The following is a 19,212-nucleotide window of genomic DNA, read 5'->3' on the forward strand; positions in this document are numbered from 1 at the left end:
GTGATATCATACACAGCCTAGTATTCCAGAAGACTTTGATTAGTTGCATCTGGTGTATTTAATTAGGATTAGAGCAAAACTGTGCAGGACAGTTGCCCTCCAGGAGCAGGATTGGACACCCCTGGACTATGCAATTATGTGTACGTGCTTCAACTCCTTTTCAAACATTGTGATGTTCTGAAATATGTTTGTATGAAGTTCATTATGCAACGAAATACGCATTGCATTCTCAGCATTGTTGTCGGTTTTCCAGGTCATCCAAATGCAAAATGGAGCACTCATGGGCATAGATGTCTGATTTCAAATTGCATTGGAGGTCCTGCGCCAGCTGAGAGTCTGTAATAGAGAACGATGAGAATGCTAATGCATAGCTTACTTCGAGTATTACCTTTATACCTTTAAGCCACAAGCCTGGTTATATGAGACTAGGCTCTTCAAATATTTCTGAAAATGATAAAACGAGCACAGACTTGACCAAAACGTACCCAAAAGCTTGACAGCAGTTTGAGCACAGATGCTCTGGGCCATTTCGCTACTTCCCCCTGCCTGACTGCCTGCCGTGTTTACTGTGGTGATGAGGTGATGATCATAAATACTATTCAACAGTTTGTGCTGTTAACAGGACCAGTCATGGCCCATTGTACCAGGATGCCGAAATGTACGAGCCCAGGAGGCCAGTAAACCCAGAGCCATCTAAGAGATCTGCTTCTCAGGCATGACAGGAAAAGCAGCTGCCCTGGAATGAGCTCAGATCCTGGCTTCAGATCAGAGGAGCATTGACCCTGACATCACTGTAACAGTGCTTAGACTAAAACATATGGACATGGAAGGGTCCAAGACTGAAGGAGTGCTTGCATACCAGAGCAAATGAACAGAATAGGCCCAGAAGCAAAGAAGAGATCAATTTAGAAACATGAGAACACAGCGGGGTTTTTTTTTAACTTCTGCTTTTCCCGGGGTAGAGAGAATGAGTAGAATGAGTGAAAAGTGTATTGCTATGGTCATCCCATTCTCAAGGCTCTTTCATTAGAGTGAGATCAGGCCATTGTGTTTTTCAGAGGATAAGTGTGCGTCTGCCGATCAAACAAAACAGACTGCTTTGTTTTGATTTGGCGGTCTGGTCAGGCGGCTGGCAGCCCTCTAGAGAGACAGATGGTCATTAGCTGGAGCAGGACAGGACAGTGTGCCACCCCTCCCCCGAGAGGGCTGGACATCACGTCTCAGAAGTTGAGTAGATAGAGCATACTGTATTTATGCACACCTTCTCTGCAAAATCACTTCTGCAACCATGAAACCACTGGGGGACCTTTACATTAGTATTGATAAAAAAAAAAAAAAAATTAAAAAAAAGCTGCATGCCTTTTCCAACCCTGTGCACGCATGTCTGCAACTTTTTTCACAACTTTGTGCACGGCCAACCAGGAAGTCTAGGAATAAACTAGACAGTGACTTAGTTGTTTCAAACAAGCTTTTTAAACTCACACGTGCGGACTGAGCTCGTAGAAGTTCCTGTTGCGATACTCCTCCACCTTTTCTGCTGTGTAGATGGGCAGGGACTTGTAAGGGTTCATGGAGATCACCACACTGCCAATGTATGTCTGTGGAGGAGAGCAAAAGAAGCAATGAACCACCGATCAACACACAAGAAAACACATGAAATGAGAAGAGACAACATAACCAGTCATATATTCGGTCTACAGCAGTGGTCCCCCATCCTGGTCCTGGAGAAATGCAACACTGCACATTTTAGATGTCTCCCTAAACAAACACACGATGATTTGTTTGATTGATGATTGAACTCATCCGCTCATTAGTAAAGACTCCAAGACCTCAGATCTGTGTGTCAGATAATAGAGACACTTAAAAAATGTGCAGTGTTGGTGGTTCTCCAGGACCAGTGTTGGGAACAAATGGTCTACAGTAGAGGTAATACTGAGCATACAAACAAATTCTGGTACTCAAGTGTTGTCACCACAGACTGTATATGCATCACCAAGCCAGTCACACAATTAAAATAATGGTGCGTTCCTATCATGAAAATGATGGTAATTGTGAAATTTCACTTGTACTGGTATTGTGACATCCCTAAAGGACACTGAACTGCATTCATCCTTGTCAAATCTCGTTCATGATCCCCTGCTGTGAGGCACAGACATCAAGCACATTCTCTGCCTCATTCTGTTGTAGGAACATGGCGGCAGCAGTATAGGGGAGTAGAGCTACAATATGCCTCTGTCTGCACAATCCAGATGTGAATTCCTGGGTATTGTTCAGACAGGCGGGGGGCCCGCAAGCAACCGAACATGCGAGCACAAACAAAAATGTTCGGAATCCCAGGAAGAATCAACAACACAGGGATTTCAAAAGTGGCCAGCGAGGGCAGTGGTGTCTAAAGTAGTCAGTTTCAGACGACTCAAACAAACACACAGAATAATTTATTCTGGCTTCTCTTGCTTTTCAAATCTTTCTGCCACCAATAATTAACCTATGACATTAAAAGCTAATCTACCTCAGTGTCTCAGGGACTTCAGAACAATGACTAATTCATGCAGTCATCTTCTACCTTTTATTACAGTGTGTGTTGCATAAGGCTTGTAGCCGGAGAACCGGGCCTCTCCCATGGCAACACAGCCCACAACCTATTGTCAAGTGATCACAGGAGGCAAAAACTAATCCCTTAGAAGTAGAAAACAAATGTAAATATACAGGTGAAATGAAAATTAGAGAAAAAATATCAATAAAAGCACAGACAACACACCGGACATATGCTAGAAGTCAAGCGTTTGGAGTTTGGACACATTTGCAAAAACTGAATTCATCTTAAAAGCTTTTTAAACCAATGGCTTAATTCTTCTTTCACACAAACAGAAGAGACCTGGTATTTGTCCATTCATTGAAGAATATGACCAAATCCTCCCATTCCCAGATGGACTTAAATACTGTTCACAATGGTGACATCTGGGGCACTAGAGACGTGATGACTATGGGTGCATTAGAGCAGGACTAGGCCTGTGTAAAGAATTCAACTGGCCCTTAAATGTATCTAAATGAGAGCTGGTGGACCTACATTTTGGAAGAACGGGCAACAGTGGATCAATAAAGAGCATCACTAAAAGAGTGAGCTACACAATCACATCTGTTCCTTACTACTAAATGTGCAAATACACACAAATAAACACATTTGTTCTTTCGTGCAGCCAATAATACTGAGCAAAGTTTAAAGATAGCGATAAATACAAGGACTTTTGTTTCATAATTCTACAGCTCTTATTGCCTGCTGTATCTGAAAATGGAACCCTTTATAACTGTTTGTGACAGAACATTGATGAGATAAGCAGATCATTCTCTGTGATATTCACTGTAAAGTTGGTGAAGAGATTTGATGGACTGTGATGTAAGCTTCTTGGCATTTAAATACATGATACTGAGGGTGGAGTCATTCCTAGAATATTCTCCAGTAACCTCTTTTAAAATATAAGCTTAAAGGGATAGTTCAGCAGTACTTACCCACTTTCATGTCATTCCAAACTTAGAGAGGTTCTTTTCCATAAAACAAGTGACCAATTGGGAAATAGTAGGGTTGTATTGACAACTTGACGCTTATGATGCTGTTTTGTCCTTTTAGGAGCTCAGTGAACTGTTATAAGGACAAGTCTGCTTTTGGCAGAAAACATGCGAGTGAGTAAATAACGGCAGACTTATAATTTATGTTTGGTGTGACTAACTTACTAACAAAAATAAGTGACCTGTTTGCACAAAGTGCAATGAACATATAAATATACTGTGGTCTACATAAATTTGCTCGTCAGCACCGTTCTGTGCAGTTTGGGGATTCGCAATAAATACAAGGCTAGAGTTTGTATTACAAACTTGCAGCTACTGGACATTGAGGGCTTTGGGTAGTTACACTCTTAATTACACACTTCCAAACTGTTTGTGACTAACTACATGATTTTAGTCTTTTATCACTGGTCAGATTACAGCTCTGCAAAATATAAATAATCATTTTAAGGGTCCATTTTAATGGTGCCACACAAAATGTAAATCAGCCATTAGAATGGGTAATTTAACCTTGATATTTCCTGATACTAAATGCCAATTGTAAATCTGAACATGCTAGAGTTTTCTTTCAATTTCAGCAGTAAAAACAAACAAACAAACTTTGTTTGTTTAATGAGAATAAAGCTTATTTTTAAGTACTAAAGGTGCTGTCACAACAAAATTTCACTAGCAAAAAAGTTATATTGTCAAGAGTGTAGTGATGTATGAAGCACAGATCACACACAAGTCACTTTCAAACTAAGCAGCTTTCTGTTGGTCATCACAGCAAATTTGTGTGACTAACTTGTGAAATCTGTGTGGTGAAAGCTTTCACCCTCACTCGAAATTCTAGATTGGGTGACTGCATCTTAAGTGAAGTAGTGTGATTAAATTGTGTTGCAAACATAACTGACTGTTTTCACACAGGTTTCCTAAACACTTACCATGTCTGCTATTGGTTGAACAACATATAGCCAATTGAATTGAGGCAATTTTGCAGTGTCAGACAAACAAAACAATGTTTTAATAGTGCAACTGTGCTTGTTCATGCTCCAAGAAAGGTAGAAAATCTTCAATTCTCCTTGATATCCATTCACTTTTGCATTTTCTGACTCATTAAACAACTATTTACACATTAAATGGACCCATTTTATAGGCTGGTTTGGTATGCAACAGCTTTAAAAGCTGAGCCCAAATGAATGGGAAAGACAATGAGAATGCTATGATTTACACAGTGCTCCTCTCCACACTCCCATTTATCATTTAGTGGGAACACACTCAGACTAAACTTAGACACTCTTGATGTGATGTGTCTGTCTGGAGTAGTGAAAGCCTAAAATAGTATGACGACCAAAGAAAGGAAACAGCAACTGTTGCATGAAGTTCTCAGCATAAGTATAAGCATTACTTACATAGATCTCGTTGTGATCGAATCGCTTCTTTAGATTCTCAATGAAGGTGTCTTCTGATAGGGGCTCAATGAGGACCATATCGCCCACCCCTATCATATTGTCGAGAAGTGATGTCTTCACCTCCATTTTGGACAACACCCCCTACAGAGAAAGCAAGACAATCACATATCACAATCACAAAGTTCTGTAGGCATTGACTTAGATATACATCTACTGTAGGTCAATGGGGTTAATTTGTGTGTGTATGTGTTTATTCATACAAAATACATTAAAAATGTCATTCATACTGCCAATGGCTTGAACTCTTCGATGATAAACATTTTACATTTTTTTAATTAAAATTCATTTCAATATTTCTGTGCGGAGGATTATTATTGTTAACTAAAACCATGCATTAATAAATAAATAAATCAAAATGACATGAAATAAAGTAATAGATTCAGAAACATTTCTCATTTGATATTTTAAGTTGAGGTACTAAAACTTAAAAACGATACATACACGTTTATAAAAAAAAAAACACCACAAAAAAAAATTACAATTACACAAAAACAAACGAGTAACAAATATATATATATAAATCAAAAATAATAACAATGCGGTCTTTAGGCATAATTTTTTATTATTGCCAATTTGTTTCTGAAAACAGATAGTAAAGAAGATTCTGATGATGTTATTTGAAAACCTTTTGTCTGGCATAAATTGCAAGCTTAATTATTCATGCCATAAGCTTATTCTTGGTTACACCATGTCCTTCTACAGTGCAGTAATGCTGATGTCTGTTCATATGAAACCTCATCATCAGCTTCTTGCACTTTCTAAACTAAAATAATGCAAATACATTCTGAAGTATTTGCAAAGCTGCACTTGACTGGACCGGCATGTTCAGTTCTGTTCAGGACACAAGATACTCCTCTGGGAATTATGTAACGAAAGACCCTTGTACCAACTGATAACCCATAGATACTCCCAAGATGTTTATGGAGCCGAGTCATCAAACTTTAGCTACTTTCTCACTAAAAAAAAAAAAGTGGATGGCATAAATAATGTAAATATAAATGTAAATGTTTACTTTAAACAAACCCATCACTGAACTGTGATTGAACAGTTAACATCTAAACAGTAAATCTGCTAGGGGCAGCAATTTTTCCCTTCTCTGGTCACTAATCCAGGTGCCAGTTGCATTCAGGGCCTTCATATGATGCTTTACTGAGTCCCTAAACCCCCTATGCAACGTTCTAACAAATAGGCAATGGCAAAGTGTAGTGCTCAGCATAAAGCTCCTCCAATAACAGCCCACATTTTCACTCCCAGCTCACCCGGCGTAGAAACAAAGCACCCAGCATCACCATTTGTAGACAAAATACAAACATGGGCAAAGAAACAAGTCCTAAATACGGGGTAGACAGTATAGCACATTGTGGTTTGTTGATAGCATAAACATGTGTCATTTGCGTGCATGACTAAAAAAAAAGAAAATGAAGGATTAAGAGGTGAAAGCTAGCGGCACATCTTTAAATGATAAGGTTTCCAGGATGTGTGTCTGCCTCAAGTCCCTCAGATTGCCGCCGTGCAATTTGATAAGCGTAATCTTTATTTTACCTGCAGTTCAGGACAGGGTTACTCATCAACTTTCAGACTTTTCAGCTCTGATGTCAGAATTTAAAGAGCCCATTAAATCAAAATCTGACTTTTTTAAATCCACTAGCGTACTCAAATGTTGAAAACCTTTATTTAGCAGTTGTACGTATTAAATATGTACAATAGAGTTGTCATCTTGCGCTCAAAGGATTATACAAATTTTGTCCAAATAAATGCCCCCTCTAGAATGAGAATGTCCCTCCCCTAATTTCATCAAATACTAATATAAAGTAGCAAATTGTGGTTCACAGCTGAACTACTAACCATTTAAAAAAATGGATAAGCACTTTGATACGTGACGTTCCTGTTCCTGTCTCAAAAGAAAATACATCTACACAAAAATGAAAACTGTACTTCTCATTTAATTTCATTGGGTCTTTAGTATGTATGTATGAGTGTGCGTGTGTGTGTGTGTGTGTGTGCATGTATCTATGTATCCATGTATGTATGTATGTATGTATGTATGTATCTATTTATATGTTTATTTATTTGTTTATTATTATTATTATTATTACTATTAATTACGTAATTTTTAAGTAAAATAATGTGGAGTCCAAAATTGTAATAAACATTTAGAATCTAAACAATTAAATTATTAAATTATATTATATTTACATTTATATTTAAATTAAATTATAGTTAAACTATTAAAAAAAGGAAAAACAAAAAGAAAAAATTCTGCCCACCCCTGGAGTGTTTTATTCATGTTCAGGGTTTTCTAGATATTTTATTTATTTGTTTATTTGTTTGTTTATTGTATTTTATTAAACGCATTTACAATATCTACACAATGCTTTGCAATGACATTTATTGCACTGGGTTTTATATGCACTCTAAACACTTACATACATTATCAAAGAGCCACATTCATTTAATATTTAGTTGTTGCCTATGATACATTCACTTCTATGATCCTGCCTGCCTGCTAATAAAATCGTAGTTAACCCAGCCAACTACTTAGAACAATTAAGTTCTTTATAAATCGCCTTTTTCTATTTTGTATTATCTTTGCTTTTGAGTAATAGTGGGGGAAATCCACTTATCTATGTCTAGTTCAATTTGTGTCTTGGCAGCAGCTGTAACCTGGCAGCCGAGGATATGATCAGTTACCTGCGAAACAGGACAGAAGAGAAGACCATAGACTAAAGGTCAGACAAGACATGAAAAAAGCCTGGATGCATCCAGCAGTTCCTGTGTGAAGAGAATAATTCCAGGGCTCGCTCTCCCGCTGCACAGCAACTCCTGGCAAAATCTACTAGTCTCACTGAACACCAGCTGCTCTGGAAGGGCAAGTTATTAGCCAATAAACATTCTCCTCACAGAAAACCAGTTTTAAACATCTGATCAGGTTTTTGTTTTCTCTCATTCAGTGGTTCCCAAACCTGTCCTGGAAGACCCCCTGCCCTGCACATTTTGTGTGGCTCCCTAATCAGACACACCCAATTTAGTTCTTGCAGGCTCTACTAAGGAGCTGATGAGTGGAATCAGGTGTGTTAGATAAGAGAGACATACAAAAGGTGCAGGGCAGGGGGACCTCCAGGACAGGTTTGGGAAGCACTGCTCGAATTCATGATTACCAGACTTTCTGGTAAAGATTTGGTTTCACATAGACAGATTTCTATCAAGAAAACTGGTTTAAGAATAGCAAAGGCTTAATTTATTCAAAAGCATGGTGCTCTGCATGTGATGTTTGCTGAAGCGTTGTTAAGGGAGATTTAGATGTTTTATGTTTCACATTTGCCACATGGCACAAAAGGACAATTTATATTGTGGACTTTATACAGGAAGACCAGAATAACAAGCTAGGAGGAAACCAGGTGATAAACAGGCACCACCAAATATGTGGTATTAAATCTGTCAGTGATGGGGTTGATTGTCTTTGAACATAACATTTATGTCAATAACACATTTTCTAGCAGCTGTAACTACGGGGGGTGGGGGTTTGGGGTTGAGTTGGAGTTTGGTGTGGACACCAGAATGTGAGTCCCAGAGAAGTGGAAACTTGGAAATTGGTGTTCTATTAATATTTCCAAAAGCTCACTGGAGCATGTGGACCATACATTAAATCCTTTAGTATCTACTTTTGGCCACGTTTATAATATTTTTGAATATGCATAATTGATTAAACAACATAAATCACACCTGTAAAATAGACTGGATTCAGGATGGAACCAAAAAAAAAAAAAGTTAAAATGTTCAGATTTCAGCTTCTGAATGTCCATAGAAAATTACTAAATATAATTGTACTTGCAATTATATTTCTGCTGATATGATCATATATTCGTGATTATGACTTTTTTTTTACTAATCTACTTTTACAATTTTTTTCTTGTCTCGTGATTTTGCTTGTCTGATTTAAATTTTAGTAGCAAAGTTTGAATAATTTCAATTCAAACTGGCTGCTTTAAATGTTATCACTTCAAATATGTAGTGTTTATGTAAGTATCATGTGCCAATGAATGAAAATTAAATATTCTTTGTTGTGCTCATTTAGGCACAGTATGCATACAAACAGGACACGTCTTGATTATTTTAACTACATTTTACTTTTTGAATGAATGAATGAATGAATGGCCATTTGTTTAAATGATGGTTCTCCTTCCTTTTTGAGCAAATACATAAAACTTAAGATATGTATTGAACATCAAGTAGATTAAAAATATTGTGATAAACATATTTTTAGCTATACTGCCCCACCCTGCTACAAACTACTTCCTTTTCTCACTATTGCAAAGGAATAGAAAAGATGGACCATGCAGTGTTTCCATATACAGTGCATCAGAGCAGACATGCTTTCCTGCTCATAAATGGATGCAGTTGATGTGCTTTTGCAAATAAAGGCATCATTGTTGAAGCAAGATTTCAGATTCACCGCACAGAGCTCCCCACTACTCTGCACAAATCCATCAGATTAAGCCGTGTAGTATTTTTAGTTACAGGACTGCCCTAAAAATGAAGCCACCATGTGCAGCATCAGCATTAGTATTTCTCAGGACTGACCGGCTGCCACCTTTCAGAACTGGCCCACAACCAAAACTCTACATCTGCCCTACATTTCTAAGTGCAATGTCAATAATATATCATTTAAAGTTCCTGGATGTGAGCCATGTGTGATTTTACACTCCACGGACAAGGTAGAGCAGAAAGTCCCTCTTTTCAACCTTCCTCCTGAAACACCCAGACAGACATACAACTCAGATTAAACAGACCCTCCATTTACATCTTATAACACATATTTAAGTAAGAACGATCCAACTCAGTTTCAAATCAGCCCATGCTCTTTCTCAAGCTAAAAAAATTCTGCAAATGCAGAACCAAAACTTTACATTAATGGAACAAGTTGACAACAAAATAGGGCTTAATCGAGTTCAGACAGCTGAAAAAAGGGCCAGACACATGGCTGTGATGGCAACTAAAGATGGGCTCCAAATGAAGCGATGGGGCAAAGCCATTGTGGTTATTTGGGAGTACCTGCAAGCAAGCTCAGTGACCTGAAACACTGCTAGTCTGTGCCATGTCCAGGGTAAACCTTTGGATTGACTTTCTACAATCCCACTGAAGCCAGGCTTTGCAGACTAGAACACATCCCTGAATCCCATCTCTTGGATCTTTATCATTTAAAATAATAATAGTAATAAAACTAAGATGTGTGTGACAGGCTCATTGCTGGTTCATAACTCCAAGTGTCTCGCCTCAGCAACTAACATATGAATTTCTGCTAAGCCACCATAAAAGCTCACTCATGTCCAAAATGACTCTATGAAAATAAAGAGCTTTCAAAGACATGTTGTGATAGAACGAGAGAGATTGCAATGCTTAGTATGATGGCTACACATTCAACACTATCCTGCATGCACAGACAAATATCTCCCATGATGCATGGCTGGGACAGTGGAGCTACTTCAAGTCTGTTGCTCTAATCCTCACTTCTGATTCATGAGATGCTGCTGAACACTTACCAGAGTTGTTGTGTTATGGTTGAACTTTAGTTTTAAAGTGCCAATGGCACGTTCCCCTTTAAAAAATAAATAAATAAATAAAAAAACGTAACTCCACTAAAACACACTCCACATGGAATACTTTGTGCACACAAGGCAATCTTTTCTACTGTTCACACACAGGAGAAAAGCTATGCCATGGTGAAATTACATACCAATATCCTTAAAAAAAAAAAAATGAAATCTGTAAACTCAACCTACATAGGTGCCCTTGGGGCCAGATTTGAAGAGTCCTGCTCTTCGCTGTTCCAATAAGACAGTGGTTCTCAACTCAAAGCCCATTGCTCTACACATTTTGTATGTCTTCTTTAGTTAACGCACCTGATTCAGATTATAATCTCTTTAGGAGAGAGCTCCATGAACTGAACAGAGTGGCTGCATCTGAAAGCTGAAAAATTATGCCTTCAGAGGATGCATTGCAAGGTAAGAAGGCATCAACGTACGTCCGAATCCACAGTCAGCTGCACTTCCTGTCTCCTGAGATACCTTCATCTTATAAATTTTTGAAGGCAGCATAGATGAATTCTTTGCTGCCGTTGATAACCAAATATGTGGAATCCTGTGCAAATATGTGGAATCCTGTGCATTCCATTCCGTGATGGTTGAGTTAAAAATAAACATGCGCCTGAAAGTTGCATTTGGTGGTCAGTTTGTGTTTAAATGTATGTTACTGTTAGGGATGCAATGATACCGATACTGGTATCGATATCGGGCCCGATACTGAGCTCCTGTACTCGTTAAAATGCCCCGATACCAAACGCCAATACCACACAGCATGTGATAAGTGCCATCTGAATGGAGTTATTAGAGATTAAGGATGTCTACAAAGTATATGTATGCAATGAATATAATGTTAAACATTCAGTATTAGTATTACTGTGTGAAATGTAACAAACTGAAAATTGTGTAAAAGACATGACAAAACATACAAGACTTGTACTCAAGTTTTAAGAGGCAATGAACTACTCATCACATGAAGTGTCGAGAATGATGTAATCGAATAAAAAAAAGATGGTGGCCTATTAATTTACTCACTAAAGGTCCTTAATTAAAAATCAAACAATAGCACATATATTTGAATTTGACTGTAAAATTTTGAGAGTGCAGGGAGACTGACTCGTAATAATAATTCGATTTGGGAATTGTGCAATGTTGTTATTTTATTTACATCATGGCCAGTTGTAGTGGGCACAAGGACTTTGTGCTAGAGTTCTTTGTGCTCATCTGTGAAGAGTTCTCAACAACCAAATGCCCATCATCCCTATCTGTAAAACTAAACACAAAGACCTTGATGAAAAGGGACATTGCTTTAGAGAAACTGACTCTACTGTATGAAGCCTATGTGACCCAACCCCCTCGAAGTGTCAACAATTCTCTTCAGTCTCTCACATCTTTTGATTGCAGTTTGCAAAACACCTTTCCAGAGAAGAGCGCTGTACTTGTAGGTGTTCTGTGGGTGGACTAATACATAAGCTCCAAGCGAGGTGAGCAAAGTGCAGAGAAAGTGCATTACATACAGTACTTGTCATTTCTGCAAAGTTTACTGCTAGAGAAAAGAAAGCGAGACTTTATGTGAACTCTTTGTTTTATGACAACAGATAAATCTGATTTAGAGAAATAGCCTACCTGCTGCATCTTAGGAACATTCTCTACTCAACGTTAAGGGAATTACACAGAAAATTATAAGAAGACTACAGTCAGCCATCACATAAAGTCCACGGTTTCCAGTTACACTGATTAAATACATTACGCCAAACCCAATACGAACAGTTTTCTGTAACTGACTGTTGGCCGTGAGTGCTTTAAATATACCATAAACTTAATTCACTGACAATGTACATTCCACAGGCTCTTTCCATTTGATCATCTATCCCATTAATCCTTAAAATAGCACTAACAATTGCTCCAATAAGGAAGTTTCCACAGTACTAGGCTACTTATTAATCAATCAAACCAATAAAATCAAGCTTTTAGTATCCTAGTACAAATCATGTTAGATGAAAGGGAACATAATCACAACAATTACGCATTTTAAGTCCAAAGGTTTAAAACACAGTTCCAATGTTTAAAGCAACACTATGAAAATTTTTGATTTGGGATAAGACAAAAAGGTGGTTTGGTAGATGAATTTATGATATACATTTTGCAAATTTTGAACACAGAAAAAGTTACATAGTTTTGCTTTAACAAGAGGAGAACATCAAGAAAATAGGATAATAACAGGGCTCTCAAGTTAAAGCAAAAGTTTGGAGTGAGATTAGGGGAGTGGCCACTAAAAGGGGAGGGGCCATTCAAATATTTGAAGCACAAAATTCTTTTTTTGCTAGCAGTTAAATTTTACCTATTGATCATAATTGGCCTGATCAAATATGAATGATAACCAGGGTTCCCCGTTTTTAAACGAATCTGAATCAATTACCCATTCATAAAGCCAGTCACTTGCTTCATTCCTGAATGAATTAGTCATTTGAACGAATCAATTGAATGAATGATTCAGTGATAAACTCAGTGATTTGCCGCCACCTACTGGCAGTTTTACTTTCATTTTTAAAGGATCTTTTGTCATTTAATTTTTTTTTTAACATTTCTATATTTAAAATTGTATATTTAAAACATTAACCTCAATATGAATTTATGAATTTAATTGCGCTCATGCCATCTCTGAGCCTCAATCAACGTCTGAAAATACCCCTAACAAGCCCCTTTTGTGTTCTTCTGGGCCAACTCTGTAGTACAAATTATTATTATTTTTAATACTGATTTCATTTGATTGTAAATTATTCATATTCTACTTGATTTTGTTCTGCTGTTTTAATTAGAAATTTTAAAAAGCTTATAAATATATATATATATTTTTTGAATTTGACCAAAGATGACATACCTTTAATGAAGTTAGAAAAATGCCATTACAAAGGTGTAAAAACTAAAATCCATGTAAATCACTTTAAGGAGTCAAATATAATCTCGTAATGGGAAGGCTAATATTTGATTATTTCTGAATTTTTGATTATTGATTAGAAGGTGCTCCTGAAATTTTTGACTGATTTTTGAGGATTTGCTCTGCAATCCTACTGTATGTGTACAGTATGTACATTGAGCACTAAGTTCAGTTGGCTCGTTTGGAGCCAAATTTCTTTTTATTTTTGATACATTTGTATTTTTGAAATATACAACATGTATTTTATTTGGATGAACTAGTCTGTCTTTTGTCAGATTTACGCACTGTTATATTATAACATCGCTTGTACTTTCTTTAGTTTCTGGTAGCCAAAGCTAAGTAAAAGATCCTGGTGCAAAGCAGCTGGAGAGTTTACTACATCAAAGATAATTGAGCACGAATTTGGCTATATATTTCACAACATCAGCTCTCACTATCTTTGTTCACAGGCAAGTGATTTTGTACAGGAATCGTAAAATCAAAATCCTAAAAAAAAGGTTACCTGCAGCATGCATCGGGTCTCGCTCTTTCAACTTACACTGTGCGTGCATCCATGCTGCTTAGTAACAAACTGCTTGCAGCAGGATCACGTAATTTTTGCGGAAACAACAACATTCTATTTTCTGATTTGGCCGATAGATAGCATTTAACTCTGTATAAGACAGCTATGAACTCGGCAGAGAGCTTCCCCGGTATTCGTCCATTAATTATAGCAGGAAAAGTTATCCACCCTTATTTCTCAGCATGAGAAATACAAGGTGTGGTGTAAGAGCGTGTGAACGGGTGGAAATGCATGAGACTTGAGAGCCCTGACAATAATATTTTCTGAAGAAAATGCTACTGCCTGTTGCTCACTGCCACAATGATGTTCTGAGTGTTCAGGGTATTGCTATGCAGTTTTAGCATGTTGCTGTACAGTTGATAGGGTATTCTGAATAGTTGCCAATAACGTTGGGGGTAAAGCATTAAAAGTAACATGCATTACGTGTTACTTGATTACTTTTTTTCAAGTAAACAGTGAAGTAGCACATTAGTTTTAAGTTTTCAAGAAAATATCGGAGTTACTTTTTCAAATAAGTAACAAAGTTTCTTTGTTTTCCCATCTATTCACTGACACCTCTCCTGTTCTCGTGGAGAGGCACTTCCTTCAAGGATGAGGCTTATTAATTTCACTTTTGGTGTAAAAGGGCCATTACAGTTGTAACACAAAAGTAACGTAATGCATTATTGTCCTGGAGACCCACCACTCTGCACGTTGTATGTCTCTCTTATCTGACACACAGCTGAGTTCATGAGCTCTCTCCTAATGAACTTATGATCTGAATCAGGTGTGTGTGAATAAGGGAGACCAGGATTGAAAACCACTGCCCTATAATATTCTAGTCACTTCCATGTAAGTCTATGGGGATTTCTATCCAATTTTATCATTCACCAGGAAAAGTGATCAATAAAATCTGATCACTTAGAAAAGTTAAGAGGACACCTTTCCCAACAATGATTTGAGGTATCATGCATCACTCATGCCCAGTAGCCCAAAATAAGAGGAACGAGTTTAACGTCAAAGTTTAATAGGATTAGGGGTTTAACAATAATTTAGCCCAGCATCAATAGTAAGAGCTGTGTTTACATTAACACACACACCGCTAACAAGTGGGAGACGATGAGTAAAAAAGTGGCGTGAGGACACTGGGTTTTGTTAGGTCCAACTCAAACTCAGCAGGCTTCAGGCTTCTTTGTCTTTACCACTTAACTTTAAGACGCTCACCGCCCTCTCTCTCTCTCTCTCTCTCTGTGTGAGCGTGTGTGTTGCCATCTTCACCATCCACGCAAACACTGTTGCGCTCTTTATACTTCAGATCATTCAAGTCTCCGGTTAATGCGCACGTTGCTTGGCAATTTAACCCAACATGAAACGTTTTATTAATCGAGGCGCATGTCCCTTTCTTCCTTCATTGTCTTCTTCCGATAGGCTACTTTTACTTCTTAAGCTCATTTAGCCGGTTTACATTCTAAATAAAAGTTCAATCCAGTTTCCTTAATGCATTTCAGGCGCACGCGATCCGCTGTGTGTTTAACTTTAGACCCACACAGCCTTTGTGCAACAATAACTAAAAATAAAAATGTTTAGAAATTCCCGTTCCGTTTAAAATAACTACACTCGGCGTCTCGGATTATTTCACTAAATGAATGAATGAATATGCAGCGAATGGAAGTTCACCGCATACTGGCAACCCAAAAGACTTTCATCCGGGAAGAAAAGGCAACTTTTAAATTAATGAAAACACAACTTGCCTCAGTTCTTGCCTAAAACGTTCCTTTTAATCCACTCTTGAAGGCAAATATCCCGCTCTAGATGAACTGAAGAGGTGATTCGCGTGTCCCCTTCCCAGCACTGTGTCTGTGTCTGTGTGTGTCCCGTGAGCTGTGAGGGGACGCAGAGAGACTGACTGAGATACTGCTCCACTAGCACGGAGAGAGGTGACTGGAGACCCACTGTGATAATCACCTTATTCCAGAAAAACGCCCAACCCATTCTTCTCCAACCCATTGAACTGAGTGGCCTCAATTTAGCAAGCATAAAACTTTCGATACTGCCATCATGCGTCGTCTTGATGAAGTTGCACTACTCATATTGATTCAGGAGCTGGTAGAGTAACTCATTCAACATGCTGTACCCGTTGTGCAGGACACAACTACTTTATTTGTTTATAATTAGGTTTATATATTATCCACTGTAGGGTAAAAGTAAATGATTAAAAAAAAATAACACAAATGGAAGTATACTATACCATAATGTAAAATAAATAGAATCTAAAGTAAAAAAAAAAGAACAAACAATAAATAAATAAATGTAGCTTCTTGTAACGACCCTTTGTCTGGACATTCACTTCTGGAATTCTTAACCAAAATGTATGCTAGCTGGACACTTGTTGCTGCTTTTCATAAAATAAATAAATTAATTAATTTAGTAAAATTTTGCATGCACAGATAATATTTGTCTGCCAGTCTCCTGAGTTTTGAAAACTGCTCATTTTAAAACATTATCTCATAATTTTATTATTGCAATAGTAATTGACAATGAAACAATGAAGCAATGAATGGTCAAGGTCAATTTTATATCATTCTTACCTGTAAACGACTTAAATCGACACCAATTAGTTAACAAAGCAGTGATTCTCTATCATGGTGTGATGGTTTCTTTGATAAATCTGGTTCATTTCTGTCTCTAAAAGTACAGTAATGGACAAACATGAATTTGAGTTATTAAACAGAAAAGCAGAAACCCCGCCCACAGGGCAGAACGGACCAATCACATAGCAGCTTACCAACAGCACTGCGAGCAGCACTTAAATGTCAGAGATCAGGATGTCACAGTAATATGCCAGTAAAAAAAAAAAAAAAGCTCATTTTGCCAGATCTGCATCACTTGCAGTTAGTTGCTTGTTGCATTTTAGTGTTTCTCACTTTTTGCAATCCTGCAGCCTACACAGTTACTCATTCAAAATGGTACTATTTACTTTACTGAGAGCAATTGCTTTGCTTCAGAGAAAAATTAAAAATTCAACAACACCCAGAGTGATGTACCCGTCAGGAGTAGTGATGGTAAATTATATGTTCATGTTAGTTGTGAGAATATGTAACTCCTTTTGTTTACATGTCGTTTCAAACCCGTAAGACCTTCGTTCATCTTCGGAACACAAATTAAGATGTTTTTGATGGAATCTGAGAGCTCTCAGACCCTTCAAACACAGCAAAGAAACCAAAACAACCCAAATTCCACAAACTCAACAAACATAACTATAAAATAAAAATAATCCAAGTGATATCAGTGGCTCATCCGCAATTCGTATATAGCTTCATATACTTGCGGATGAACCACTGATGTCACATGGATTATTTTACAGATCTCCTTATGAAAAACATCTTAATTTGTGTTCCGAAGATGAACGAAGGTCTTACGGGTTTGAAACGACATCAGGGTGAGTAATTAATGAAAGAATTTGCATTTGTGGGTGAACTAACCCTTTAAATATTATTTGAATAAAATGAGCTTTAGGTTCATACCGTTCCTCCCTTTAGGTCGAGAAGTCGATGATGACTGGAGTGGAGAACAATCACTGGAGGAGGCAATCACCAGTCACTCTCAAGCTGATGATGGGTTGAGTGACTTCCCTCACTCCCCAAGCTTCAGACAGCTTGTCAGACAGAGGACAGTTGTGGCAGCTGCAGAGTAATGAGACAGCAACTATTGCTCAGTTTGCTACCATAACCCAACACACACACACACACACACACTCTCTCTCTCTCTCTCTCTCTTCAGGAGTTCAGTCGTTTGTGCTTTAAACTGACTTTTAATACACATATTATTTAAGAGGAGTTGATAACTAACACGGACATTAATAATAATAATAATAATAATAATAATAATACATTTCACAAAGATTTCATTTAAAATTGTGTTTACACTGAAATTAGTTTTACACTGTAAAAATGCAATTTTAAAGGCTTGACTAATTAGTGTAGTATTTATGAATTAGAAATGTATGCGTTCTTTTTTTTTACTTTTTTAGATGAAGCATGTGCTGTCACTGATTGACGTTTTATGTCAGCAACTCTTATTTATCTTTTAAAAGGCATCATTTCATATGGTATCAACACTCAACTGGATGGAGGAGACTTTGGAACCGTTTATCGTTTGGAAGATGGCCTTCATCGATTTGTATTACTTACAATATTTATAGCTAATATTTGTCTTATTATACTTCTATCACTCTCTCCTTCTAGTGTATCATATATTAACTATTTGGTGCACTTGACTTGTCAGACCTGTTTAGAATTACTCTACATGCTTAGAATTAAAATTCATGAAAATGTATAAGTCTGTTCAGGGTTAATGATTGAAATAAGATTTGTCTCAATCTGGAACATGAAATCCAACAGAATTGTAAGTAGGCTGTGCTCTCTCTGTTGCTCCTCTCACATTAAAATGAATCATCATAATCATAATCATTAAATCATATCTCCATCTAACCATCATAACAACTGTCTTTTTTCCCCAGAATGGTTATTCCAAACCCCTTCCACTGGGGGTCGCTCTGCAAATTCTTATAAATCAAGGCAACTTGGTTTATCACAAGGTAAGATCTTCATTTCAGCAAAAGTCTATTATAAATCGAGATCTAACAAATTAGAACAAAGAAAGAGAGCCAGTATGAAGTTTAAGGTATAATCAGATGTATTCTTTCTTTCTGCACAGAATGCTGAGATTTTAATTGCTGTTGTCTGCAGCTCGACCCAAAGCGGATTGAACAAAATCAATACTTCATATTTCTGCTTGTGGGCTGGACCGAATGACTTTGTCAGTCATACTATATAAAATTAATATAGTTAATCTCAGAGTCAAAAACTGCACCAACGTTTTTACATAGTCTAACAGTATTCAGGTTACTGCAGAAATTGAATAAAGTAGTAGAAAATATTTATATAATTCTAGTATCAAAATGTAAATTTAAAAACAACACATAGGGCCTATCATGACATTATGAAATTAGAAATTTCAGATTAAATGGATTTTGATAAATGGTAAAGATGGATTTTGTTTATACCCTATTTATTTGATTAGCAACAGCTGTGAAAGTATATAATGTTAAATAAAAGATGTTTTTTTTTAAATAAATAATTA

The 19,212-nt window shown here is 37.2% G+C and overlaps 1 protein-coding gene across 6 annotated transcripts in view; it reads right to left on the reverse strand.

The window, feature by feature from the left end:
• LOC109095844 (unconventional myosin-Ib) overlaps positions 1–16,064 on the reverse strand; it is a 75,210-nt gene extending 59,146 nt beyond the window's left edge. For 3 of the 6 annotated variants that reach the window (XM_042763268.1, XM_042763267.1, XM_042763266.1), the window contains exons 1-3: positions 15,822–16,064; positions 4,953–5,093; positions 1,483–1,598 (exon numbers count right to left, since the gene is read on the reverse strand). In XM_042763268.1, the coding sequence (XP_042619202.1) occupies positions 1,483–1,598; positions 4,953–5,078 (242 nt within the window). In that variant the 5' untranslated portion in view covers positions 5,079–5,093; positions 15,822–16,064. The remainder of the gene's footprint in view (positions 1–1,482; positions 1,599–4,952; positions 5,094–15,821) is intronic. The other 3 variants (XM_042763270.1, XM_042763269.1, XM_042763271.1) reach the window with 2 other exon arrangements.
• Positions 16,065–19,212: the final 3,148 nt, after the last annotated feature.

This window comes from Cyprinus carpio, chromosome A9 (assembly GCF_018340385.1).
Source record: "Cyprinus carpio isolate SPL01 chromosome A9, ASM1834038v1, whole genome shotgun sequence".
Taxonomy (NCBI): Eukaryota; Metazoa; Chordata; class Actinopteri; order Cypriniformes; family Cyprinidae; genus Cyprinus; species Cyprinus carpio.